Below are 12,160 nucleotides of genomic sequence, written 5' to 3'. Positions count from 1 at the left end.
ATTAAGGTTGTTTTATATAGATATAGTTGAAACTTTTGTTATTATTTTTTAACAATATTTTTTTAAAAAAAAATTATATTAATTTTTTTTTTTTCACAAAATATTTCTCTATTAAACATCTAGGGTGTGTTTGTTATGTAAGAATGTTAAAAAAGATTATTTTCATGTGAAGTATATAGAGTTGTATAGAAAATATAAAAATAGTAAATATGTGTAGTGTATTAATATTTTTTGAAAAACGTGGAAAAAAAAGAGTGGAAGTTAATATTTTATTATTTCCAAAAATTTTATCTAAACCAAGCCTAAATTATTAAAACACATGCATTTATCCTACATGAATAGAAATTATTATTATCGATATGAAGTTATTTATATATTTATTTTATTTTATTTATTTTATACAGATTTTAGATTGAGTCACATTGACGACTTATATGAATGTGTTCATATTGACTGTGGAGAAAAAGAGTGTCATCGTCCAGAAGATAGCATCGAGGATTACAAAATTCCCAAAAACATAGAAGTTTAATTCGATCGATATATTTATGTTTTAAATATTATTGGTATTGCAAAATAACTATGTCACATAAATTAAAAAATATTGATAATTTAACAGTAGTATGTACAAAATAATATTAAAATATCTATGTTGTCCTTACATTTTCAGTGAATGAATGATTTAAGTTAAATATAAAAAACATTAGCTTTATATAACAACAACAACAACAATAATAATAATAATAATAATAATAAGTTTTATAATGAAGTATGAACTATATTTACTAGTTATGATAATAAAACAAAATATGAGATGAAGGAGTATCAATTTTATTTAAATTTTCACAAAAACATATTAATTATTAATCCAATATATAAATCTCACTCTTTTATATAAAAGAACACATATATAAAAATTATTATATTAAAAAAAATACCAAAAAAAAAAAGAGCACAGTACAAACTTAATTAATTTTTTTGTTATTTTGATATGTTTGAAATTAATCTACTCCCTTCTTCTTTTTTTCTTTTTTCTTTTTAATAATTGTAGTCCCTATCCTTTTTTTAGAAAAAATAAAAATCTCTTTTTTATTTTTATCTATTATTACAATAATATTATCAAATACAATTTAATTATATCATAGAAGATTCATAGATATAAATTTATATATTTATTATATATTATATTACATACATATATTACTCCATCTGCTTTGTAACAATAAGTTCATTTGTGGTTATCAAAAGTATCAAAAATGTGTTTATAATATCATATTTAGTAAAAACTTATAATTCTTATTTAAATTTTTATTACTATTTTTTTTCATCTATTTACATCATTGCCACTAATGAATTTTACATATTTGTTTTAATTCAGAATTTATATTATTAATCATATGAAATTTCAATTCTATCCTTAGATAATACTCCATATGTTCCAAAAGAGACGTCTTATTGGGGGTTGGCACCAGAATTAACGAATAATAATATCTAATTGAAAGTGGATATAAAGTATAATATAAAAGACCAAAATGTCCTACTTTTTTAAGGACTTTATATAAAATATGAGAGTAATATTTTAAAATTTATATAATCCATTCATTTTAAAACAATAATTTATTTGAAATCCGCACGAAATTTTAAAAATAATACTTCTTCCATCCGTTAAATTTATTCTCAATTTTGTTTTAGTCCGTCCACTAAGTTTATTCCATAATTAATTTTGGTAATGTCAACAAATTAATATTTAATTATTACCCTCTATTCAACACTTGTTTATAACAAATACCACTAATTTTATTACACTATCTCTCTTCGTTTACTTTATTTTTTAATTAACATTTCAAAAATACCCTCAACTACCTATCACTTTTTCAATAAAATATTCATTTTTCTTAATTCTGTGTCGAGTCCAAATGAACTAATTTTAATGGACGGATGTAGTAGTATTATATTGAAGGTAAAATAAAATAGATTGTAAAAAACTAAAATATCATTGTGTCTGTATTTTATGTAAAAAATTATAAAATTTATATAATAATAATAATAATAAAATGTTATGAGTATTTCTTTTGATGAATTTGAAAAAAAAAATTGATTGAGTTTGATATGAAAATAATATTTGATGGGATATTTTATGATAGAAAAAAAAAATTTTTTTTTAGAGAAATGCATAATCCAAATATAAAAAATTGATAAAATTATGCTAAAAAAATATATAAATACATTGATTAGAGGACATATATAGCAGTATATATACATGCATCAAATTATCAAGGCCTGTGTAGTTTTGAAAGGGTTTGGCTATTTCCCGCCTCTGCTAACGTGTGCAGTGCGCAATTGGCTGAGAAAATGCCACGTAGCCGGCGCTGTCTAGAGTTATCTCATGACATGAGACCCAAGTGGCTTTGCTTTTTTTTACTTATTTATTCTTTATTTCTTACTTTTTTTTTATTATTATTATATTCTGTGTTTCGTGTATATATATATATATATTTTTTTAATACACAATGTATACATATAATATATATATTTTTAATACACAATATAAAGTACGAACTGTTTGGGGGATTAGAATTTTGGAATAACCAATATACAAGAGTGTATGTATTATATATATATATATATGTGACGAAACCAATTGAATTAAAATATAATGTGGTATGAGGGTGAGATTCTTCCATGAATTATTATTATTATTATATATATTGTAAATAATAATTAGAGAAATAACAATCCATTTGTTATAACACTATTATTATATGGCTGCATGTTGGCTGTATGTCACCAAAACTGGAAGCACTAAATTAAATTATAACGCAAGTGAAAGCTGGAAGAAAGAGCTAGAAATAAATCAATAATTATTAAGCTGAATAAAATACGTGATTGATAAATTTGCATTGAATTCATTTTATTTTATTTTATTTTATTTTAAGCATAATATTTATAAATATATATATATATATATACATACATACATTTCCCTTCTTATGTGTGTCTTTGATCATTTATTGATCGTCCATCTTGTAACACGTTTTGCCAGTTGAGCATTGTCTCGATTAATTATATTATTATTATTATTATTATTATTATTATTGAGATCTAGATATTTTAGGTTGTGTTTTACCCCCTCCATCCCACATAATTTGTCCCTATTTTCTATTTTCGTCCGTCTCACATAATTTGTTCATTTTTTTTTTGAAATATAATTATACACTTTAATCTCATTTTAAATTTTAAATTTTGTAATTTTTTTAATCTTAATTAAACTATTTAGTTATCTTAATCTTAATCCACAATTATTTTATTATACGATAATTATTTTTACTAATACACTTTTTAATTACTTACTGATCACACTTTACCTAAATTCTCGTATCTAAAGTAATAGGCTCATAATACATGAGACGGATGAAGTACTATATTTTGGTTGGAGTTTTGAGTATATATAGTAAAGTTGAATAAAAATAAATAAATATTTGATGTAATATAAATATATGTAAATATAATATTTTGTATGTATAATAGTTTCTGCTTTAATATTGTAATAAATAAAAATTAAGTATTTAATTTGACTTTTTTAAAAATAAATATTAGTGACTAGGTTAATTCTTTTGTGATTTTAATATAAAATCAATATTATTTATTTTGTATGATTTTTAATTAAAATATATTAATATTTTTTTAAATATCATATCAGAATATTATATAAATAAAATTTAAATCAACATTTTATTTTAAAATAATTTTAAATTACAATAAAACAAACAATAATATAAGTAAATATTTTACATTACTGTGTATAATATATTTCCTATGTACCAAAATAGTAGCATAGTACTTTGAAAATATAAATAAGCATTACTTTATTTAAATATTATATTGTGTACTGAGCACGAAATAGTAGCCGTTCTAAACGGCTGTTTATTTTAACTACATATGTCACTTATAATAATTTCAATTCAATATTATCACTTCTTTTCATTTTAACTTTTATTGGGAGAAAAAAATTATTATGACATTTTTTATCTTTGAAATTTATCTATTTATCATACAATTCCTTACAAAAAAAATACTACTCCCTTCGTCCCAATATAATAGTTTTGTTTACTATTTTTGTCCGTTCCAAAACAATAGTCTCATTTTCATAAATAACAATATCGCCATAAAACAATCCCTACTTTTTCATTATTATTACACAATTGTTATTACTTTTTACACTAATATACTCACAAGGGCAAAAAAGTCATTTATCATTACTTTTTACTGACTACCAATATAATATCAATATTTTTTAAATCATGTGCGCAGCACAATAAAATTATACTTTTGGGACGGAGGGAATAAATTTCTTTTACAGCTATTATTAATTAATCCACCTAAGTTTATTAATTCAATGTCGTTTTCTTGGCAAGCTACAATTACCAGAACTTAGCTGTACTCAAATCCTCAAAACTTGCCCAAATTCACACAACATAGGCAGATCCAAGAAATCACCCAAATTTCTTGGCTTCAAGCAACAATTAATAGGACAATATTTTACTCAAAATTTTAGTACAACAAAATTAATTAACACAAAATCTTGAAGAAATCCTCACTTGATTGACTAAAAAAAGAAAAAAAGACCCTCAATGCCTATACAATCTATACCTAAATACAACCACAATTCAAGTTAAGACAATATATATACATACACACACAATACACAAAGTGATCATACAAGTTTTTTTCTTGCTCACTTGGGATAATTGACTTAGTAGTAATTTAAATAGGACCAAACTTGAAGTGCCCTTCAAACATTTGAATCAAATAAGACTAAGAAAGTGAAAAATAAAAATAAAATAAGGGGTGGGTAGGGCAGGGGGGCTGTTAGGACAAAAAACCAAAATCCTATGAAACATTCATCCCATGATCTAAGTTAGAGTTCTACAAGTCCTAAGAGGAAATACCTGTAAAAGATGTTAGACAGAGGACAAGAACAAGCTCAAGATTACCTTTTTTCTTTTTTTCCTTTTTTCTTTTTTTTTTTCTTTTTCAAAACGATTTAAAAAATATATATGCAGGGGCATATTTGTAATTCCGCATCCCCAACTATAATTTCCTGAAGACAACCGGCGCGCCGTGCTGCGGGTGGAGGAGCATGAGTACGGACGGCGCGTGCTGGTAAGCCGGCGCGAGCTCGAAGGAGAAGCGCTGGAGAATGATGGCTAAGGCTAATCTGGCTTGGAGGACGGCTAGATTCTGTCCTATGCAGCGGCGCGCCCCCAAGCCGAATGGCATGAAAGCCATCGGGTGCTTGGCGGCTAAGGGCACGCCCTTGGCGAACCGGGCCGGGTTGAAATCGTGTACGTCGTTGCACCATAGAGCCGGGTCGTGATGGACGGCCAGGATTGGAATTAGCAGCTCGGTGCCGCGTAGAATGTGGAGCCCACCCAACTGCATATCCATTTTGGCCCGTCGGATTATTGCCACTGCTGGTGGGTACAGCCGCAGTGTTTCGTTCAGAGTCATTCCCAGCTGCAAATGGGTTGGACCCAAAAATAAAATAATAATTATTAATTAATTAGATCTATAATAATGGTATAATAATAATAATAATAATAATAATAATAATAATTGCCTAAAATTGTTACCAATAATTACGGACTCTCCTGAATTTATTTTTTGTCTTTAACTAAATTATTTAAAAGAGGTGGGATTGGGAAGGGGAAGAAGACAAAACTAGATCTTAGTTACAAAATCAACTTCAATAAAATGACAAAAACGAGATTAGAGCTAAATATTTTATTAATTGATTTGATTTATTGAGAATTGGACATACATACACGCATTCATTCTATCTATGATTGATATTTTTGAAAAAATAAATTAAAATAATTATTTATGTGACCTAGAAACTCCTTCTATCCAGAAGATAAGTCCCCCCTTTTTTTGCGCGTCTAACACATGCTAAAGTGTCTGCTTTTTTATAAATTAATTTAAATTTTGGGAACAGATAGATAGATATTTGATTATTCTTTTATGGTTTGTTTTAGTTTATTGAATTAATTTTATTTTTTTAAAAAAAAGAGAGATGTAGGGAGAGTATAATAGAGTAGGGGGGGGGGGGGGGGAGGGTAGAGGGGACCAGGTAAGAACAGAGAATGCAAGAAAATAGTAAAAAAATGAAGCAAGGAAAGAGGGTTGATCTGGAATACCGTTTTGAGCTTAGCGAGATCATCTTTAGTTGGGGTGTCACGTGCTCCGCACACCCTCAGCACCTCCTCACGTGCCTGTTCCTGCCACTGGGGATGCATGGCCAGCAACACCGTCGTCCACGTCAGCAGATTCGCCGTCGTGTGCTTCCCCGCGAAGAATATCGTCTTGCACTCCTCCACCACGTCCTTCGCCGTGATCGCCGTCGCCGCCGCCGCCTCGTCCCCCGCCGCCGCCCGTATCATCACCTCCAGCAGATCCTTCGGACATTCGTCTGACACCTGACACCCCGAATTTCTCCGCCGCCGCCCATCGATCAGCTTCAGAAGCGACTTCCGGATTTCCTTTTCCAGTCTCCAAGAAATCCTGTTCTTCCTCGTCGGCAAAAACCTGCTGCCCCAATTTAATTAATTAATTAAATGATCAAAACCCAAACCCGATGTCCAAACCCGGAACCGGATCCGAACTAGGACCCACCTGTATCCGGGTATGAAGACCTTCTGGTAAGCCTCGGTGGCGTGCGCCATCTGCTCCGACTGCAGGTCGAAAATGGCCTTCCCCTCGGCGTAACTGCTGCTGCCAAAAGTGACACGTGTAATCACATCTCCGACAAGATTCTGGAACCATTCCGACACCTCGATCTCGACCTTCCCCGCCGCCGCCATTTCCTCGCTCCACTCCGCCACCGCCTCCTCCACGCTCTTCGCCATCATCGGAATCATCAGCTGCAATTCAAAATCAAAATTAAAAATTAAAAATTAAAAAATTAAAATTAAATAATCAATTAATAATTATTATTATTATCATTACAACATAAACAAAAACATCAAACCTTGAGATTCTCAGTGTGGAAGGTGGGCTGAATGACCTTCCTATGGTGCGCCCATTTCTCGCCCTTGAGGCTGAGGAGGCCGTCGCCTTCGATCTTCCTGACCAATAAAGGGGACTCATTCTTCTCGAACATATCCTGCTTGACGAGGAAGATTTCCCGTATCAGCGCCGGATCGGACACTGTCAGCCTCGCCGTTGGCCCGAACCAGACAAGAAACATCGACCCTGTAAATATATATATATATATTAATTGCATGTACCACCGGCCATAAGTATAACAAAAAACCTCACCTCATTTTCCACAAACTATCTCGAGGTTAATTAAACATGGAGTTTACCAAAAGAGGAAGCACATACATAGCTAAATGATTGTGTTATTACACACACATATTCATATTCTTCCAAACAATAGATACAGTGTAGACCCTACAACAACCACAATGATCCTCCCAACTTAAAACTTTTTTCATTTTTTATTTTTCTTTCATCGCACAAATCACAAAAATAGAGGGTAATGTATAAAAACACTAATTATTTCATTATTACAGTTATTGTTGTTGTTAATGTTATTACCATAGATTTTTTTCCAATGGTGGTAGAAGGAGAGGACTCTGGGGAGAATATTGTGGGAGGGGGCCATGGATTGAGCTGAGGCTGTCAAGTTAAGGGTAGCCAACTCCTTCAAATTCCCCAAGAAAAACTCATACTTTGGCCCTCGAATCCCTTGCTTCATGAAATGGTTTTCGATCCTCCTCGGAGTCCACCACAGATGAACCACCACTTTTAGGACAAGAACCACCCCAACGTAGGAGATCAAAACCCCCCAGAACAAATGGAAGTAATCCAATTCCACCATCTTCGATCAATTCCAATCTATCTATTCTGTCTGTCTGTCTGTCTGTTTCTTGATGATTTTATTAATTTATACTGAGAAGAGAAGAGAAAGAAAGAAAGAGAGGATTAAGGAAGAGGGAAGGAAGCTACGGCTTGAAATTTTAAGGGTCAACTAGTTTGTGAACTGTGAAGAAGAGCCTTGGGAGGGATGTGAAATACCAAGAATGCCCCTCCCCTATTTATTTCTTTTTCTCTCTCTTACACATCTCCTTCATCATCATCATCATCTTCTTCTTCCTCCTCTTCTGTTTGTGTGGGTTGTCATAAATGAGAATAACATTAATGAGAGACCACACATTAATAAGGGGAGTGGCCAATGCTCCTCTGATCATGTCATGTGTCCAGAAACAAACACCCTTCCTTCTGGCCTGGCCAACCTGAAGAAAGAAAGGAGAGAGAAACAAGAGAGAGAAATTTTGATTTATTTAATTAAATGGTTTATTTATTTATTTATGTATGTGGTATACTATAATTAGTTGGAAAATGAAGTTTCATCCCTTAATTAATGTCGCAGATGGTGAGGTTTTTCTGCCCACTGTTGCCATCAATCTCTCTGGAAATCATCAATACATATATATATATATACACTCCCTCAGTCCATGTCGAAATGACCATTTCGGATTTAAATAAATTAAAAAATAATATAATATTTTATTAATTTGTAAAAATGTGTAAGAAGTTTTAAGATTTTATCATTTGACTTTAGGTGAAATTCTTTATTTGTAATTTAGGGTAAAAATAAAATAGTTTTACTAAAATAGAACAGTGATATTTGGAGTGTGACGGAGGAAAATAATAAAAAATATGCTTTGAATTGGAATTGACGAAATATAATTTTGTCCACAAAAATACTATTCTTCCCTCATCAAATTTATTCTTTTTTTATTTTTTTATTATTATTTAAATTTATTTTTATTTTTTTGTAAAAAAATATCAATCTTTTACTTTTTTTTTACCCTAAAAAGGTAAAAATTTATATTTTTTTAAAAATTCATATCCAATCAAATTAGCATATAATTAGAGGATGGATGAAGTTCCTGGCATATAGTCCGCTACCACCGCACCTCACCCCACCCCTCACCCTGTTTTTGTTTTTAATCTTGTTGATAATATCCATCATCATCTCATTTGATCGATCATTAGTGTATTGTATATCCAAGCCAAAGATAGATACATAGATAGGGCAGGGCAGGGCACCCATTCTAATCAATCTTTTTTGTAGGATTGTGGCAAAATAATAGCACTAGGCACATGGATGTTTGACCCTAGCTACTTCTTCTTACTTCTTAGCCACCCCAAATTATAACCCACCCTGATCATGTAATAATATTGTCAATATTGAGATTAATTGTTCGGATATGGGGTCGGGCCGGGTCGGGTATGGGTTTGGGGGGGTTAGGGTTTGGGTTTTGGAAGGATGCTCTTAAATTGATGCACATGGGAACAAGGGGTAAGGGTGTATAAGTGTAAGTGGTAATGGGATGGCCACTTTATGCTGTGGTTGCGGGGGGGATGTGCCTAACTTGTCCCAAACCGTGCCTAGCCCACCTCCCTTCATCTTGTCCTAAAAATCCAAAACATCCTGGGACCAATTCCTCCCACATTTCCCTATCCCTGCCTGCCCCTCTCTCTATTTCTCTTTCCTCTTTTTTATTTTTACTCGCCTCTGCTCTACTTAAATAATTATTAAATAAATTTTTTTTTATATTTATAATATAAATGATTGTTTCATCTAAACGCCACCGAAACAAAAATTTGCACGTAGACAACAACAAACAAATAAGGGACGAGTTCATATATCATTTATCTACAAATGAGAGTTTACTAAAATATATGAGAATAATATTTTTTTGACAATTAAAATATTGTATTATATTTATATGAAAATGGGGTCTGTAAATAGGGATGACATTTAATTAGATAGACTTGAATCATATCAACCTAAAATATCTCAACAATAATAAATTAAAAAATAATAATGTTGTAATGGTTAGTGAATTTGTTTAAATTGTAAATACCAATAGTGGTTATATATATATATATATATGTTTGTGATGTTATTTTGATAAATAGAAATGAGAGAAATAGTAAATTAATAATTGAGTGAGGACCACGTAAACGATAAATGAAAACTTATTTAACGAATGGATAATTTAAAAGAACTCAACTATGAAATTGTATGTTTTTAACATAGATGATATGCTACAATATATTTAAATTCAAATTGACTTTCAATGATCATATGCTATAGCGATTCCAAAAATTCAATTAATACGACATTTTTTGGCGAAATTATGTCGATAGTAGGTTAAATTTAGATATCGTTCGAAGTAAATGGTTTTGATTGTACCATTTACGTAATGCTCTAAATTTAGTATTGTATTTTATGTATTTTTAGCAATGCTCGTCGTCACCGGCCTGACACTAAAGTTAGAGTGTGATGATGAGACCGTTTTAAGATATCGACGTGGCATGATCGTGGCCGGTAAAAGAATGAGCATCATGACGATCACGTCATCTATTAATTGAATTAAATACGGTTGTTATTTATGCGGTGCGGTGATAATCAGTAGTCAGTATGACGTTACGTGAAGTATAGATATACGTCATATGATATAGATAGCATAATACAAATAAAATATTGTCTCGGTCTATAAGAAGAGGTTCATTTTCCATTTTCGTTCGTAAAAAAACAAGGGTACAATTTTCTAATTTAATAATTGTGCTACCTACCTATTATATATAATTGATACCCTTTCAATTTACAATCTACTCCCTCGGTCCCACATTGGATGTCCGGGTTACAGTAGACACGAGAATTTAGGATAAGTATAATTAGTAGAGAATTAAAAATGTATTAGTAAATTATCTTATAATATAAATAATTATAAATTTAACTAATTAGTTTAATTAAAATTAAAAAATTTAAAATGAGATTAAGTGTGTAATCATTTTTCAAAAAAGAAAAGTGACATGAGATGTGAAACGGACAGAAACGGCAATATGAACATAGTAGGTGGGACGGGGGGAGTATTATACAAATGCCATTATTTTTATATTACATAATACTAATAAAAATATTTTTGTCTTTTTTACTACAATTCAATATAATACTAATATTAAAAAAACTACGTTAAAAAATTAAACGTTACTCTTTTTATGGAACGAAATGAGTATATGAACTTAAATCAACAACATTAATTCATACAATATAGACTATAATTGAATTGAGTTCATAACAATGTAAATAAAAACCACACTTTTAAAATATAGATTAACAATATATTTTAAAAATCAACACAGCACAAGTTATATTTATTCAAATTATGTACTGACAGTATGTATCAGTTCAACATTTAAACCAAGTTAATTAGATGATCCAAAAATTATATATAACTCAGTTGCAGTTTGAAAATTCTGCATTATTCTTCTTTATGATTTGAAAGTTGCATGCAGCTATTTCGTATTTTGAAGAATATTGCACAAAATTCACTAAAAATTGTACGAAATTTTTCGTGTTTTCAAAAATATTACACAGAAACCCTTAAAAATGAGATTCTGTACAATATTTTTTAAAATACAATAAAGTTTCACGCGGCTTCTAAATCATGTGAAAGAATTGTGCAGATTTTTTAAAATGAAAATGGATTATGAACAATTTTGCCATAAATAAAATCAATCTACAGATGTTAATGTAATAAAATAGACTGTATGCCAGTTAAATAGTAGCGATATTGAAATTTACCAATAATATATATATATATATATTTATGTTTATGTATGGTGACAATAAGTGTCGTATGTTTTGTTGTGATGTATTTATTTAAAATCCTTGTATTAGGTAATGTTGGACATATAGATGTATGTGTGTCTCAATAATGAGCATTGTGGGGGGTAATGAGTTGTGAGTGATCCCTATCCTTAGCCTCATTTGTCTTCTTGCAGCATTAAGGGTGTCTTTGTCTATGTTTCTTTGTTTTTTCTTTATTTATTTTATTTTTCTATGATAATAATTTTAGTAAAAGTAATATGTATTTTAATTTTACAATATTTGCTTCTTCTTCCTTTTTAAATAAAAAACACCTTAGAAACATAAATAAACATACACCAATTCTCATGCTCTTAACTCTTGGGGTTTGTTTGATTTATGTTTGAGTTTGATTTTTTTTTTTAATTAAAACTATATTTTAATGTCAACGTTAAAATCAAAATTTAATAAAATCAAAACAAAAAAAATAAAATC

General features: G+C 30.1%; 1 protein-coding gene across 1 annotated transcript; it reads right to left on the bottom strand.

Annotated features, from left to right (window-relative positions):
• Window positions 1-4,783: 4,783 nt before the first annotated feature.
• On the bottom strand, window positions 4,784-8,264 carry LOC127263011 (cytochrome P450 734A1). The gene is made up of 5 exons (XM_051291924.1): window positions 7,597-8,264; window positions 7,025-7,248; window positions 6,670-6,917; window positions 6,195-6,582; window positions 4,784-5,514 (listed from the first exon to the last, which is right to left on the bottom strand). Exons 1-5 carry the CDS (start codon window positions 7,877-7,879, stop codon window positions 5,089-5,091), a joined length of 1,569 nt encoding a protein of 522 aa, XP_051147881.1. The 5' UTR covers window positions 7,880-8,264; the 3' UTR covers window positions 4,784-5,088.
• Window positions 8,265-12,160: the final 3,896 nt, after the last annotated feature.

This window comes from Andrographis paniculata, unplaced genomic scaffold, assembly GCF_009805555.1.
Source record: "Andrographis paniculata isolate CXL003 unplaced genomic scaffold, ASM980555v1 Contig66END, whole genome shotgun sequence".
In the NCBI taxonomy this organism is placed as follows: Eukaryota; Viridiplantae; Streptophyta; class Magnoliopsida; order Lamiales; family Acanthaceae; genus Andrographis; species Andrographis paniculata.
Note: the sequence above shows the minus strand (reverse complement) of the source record. Positions and strands in the feature narration are given on the sequence as shown.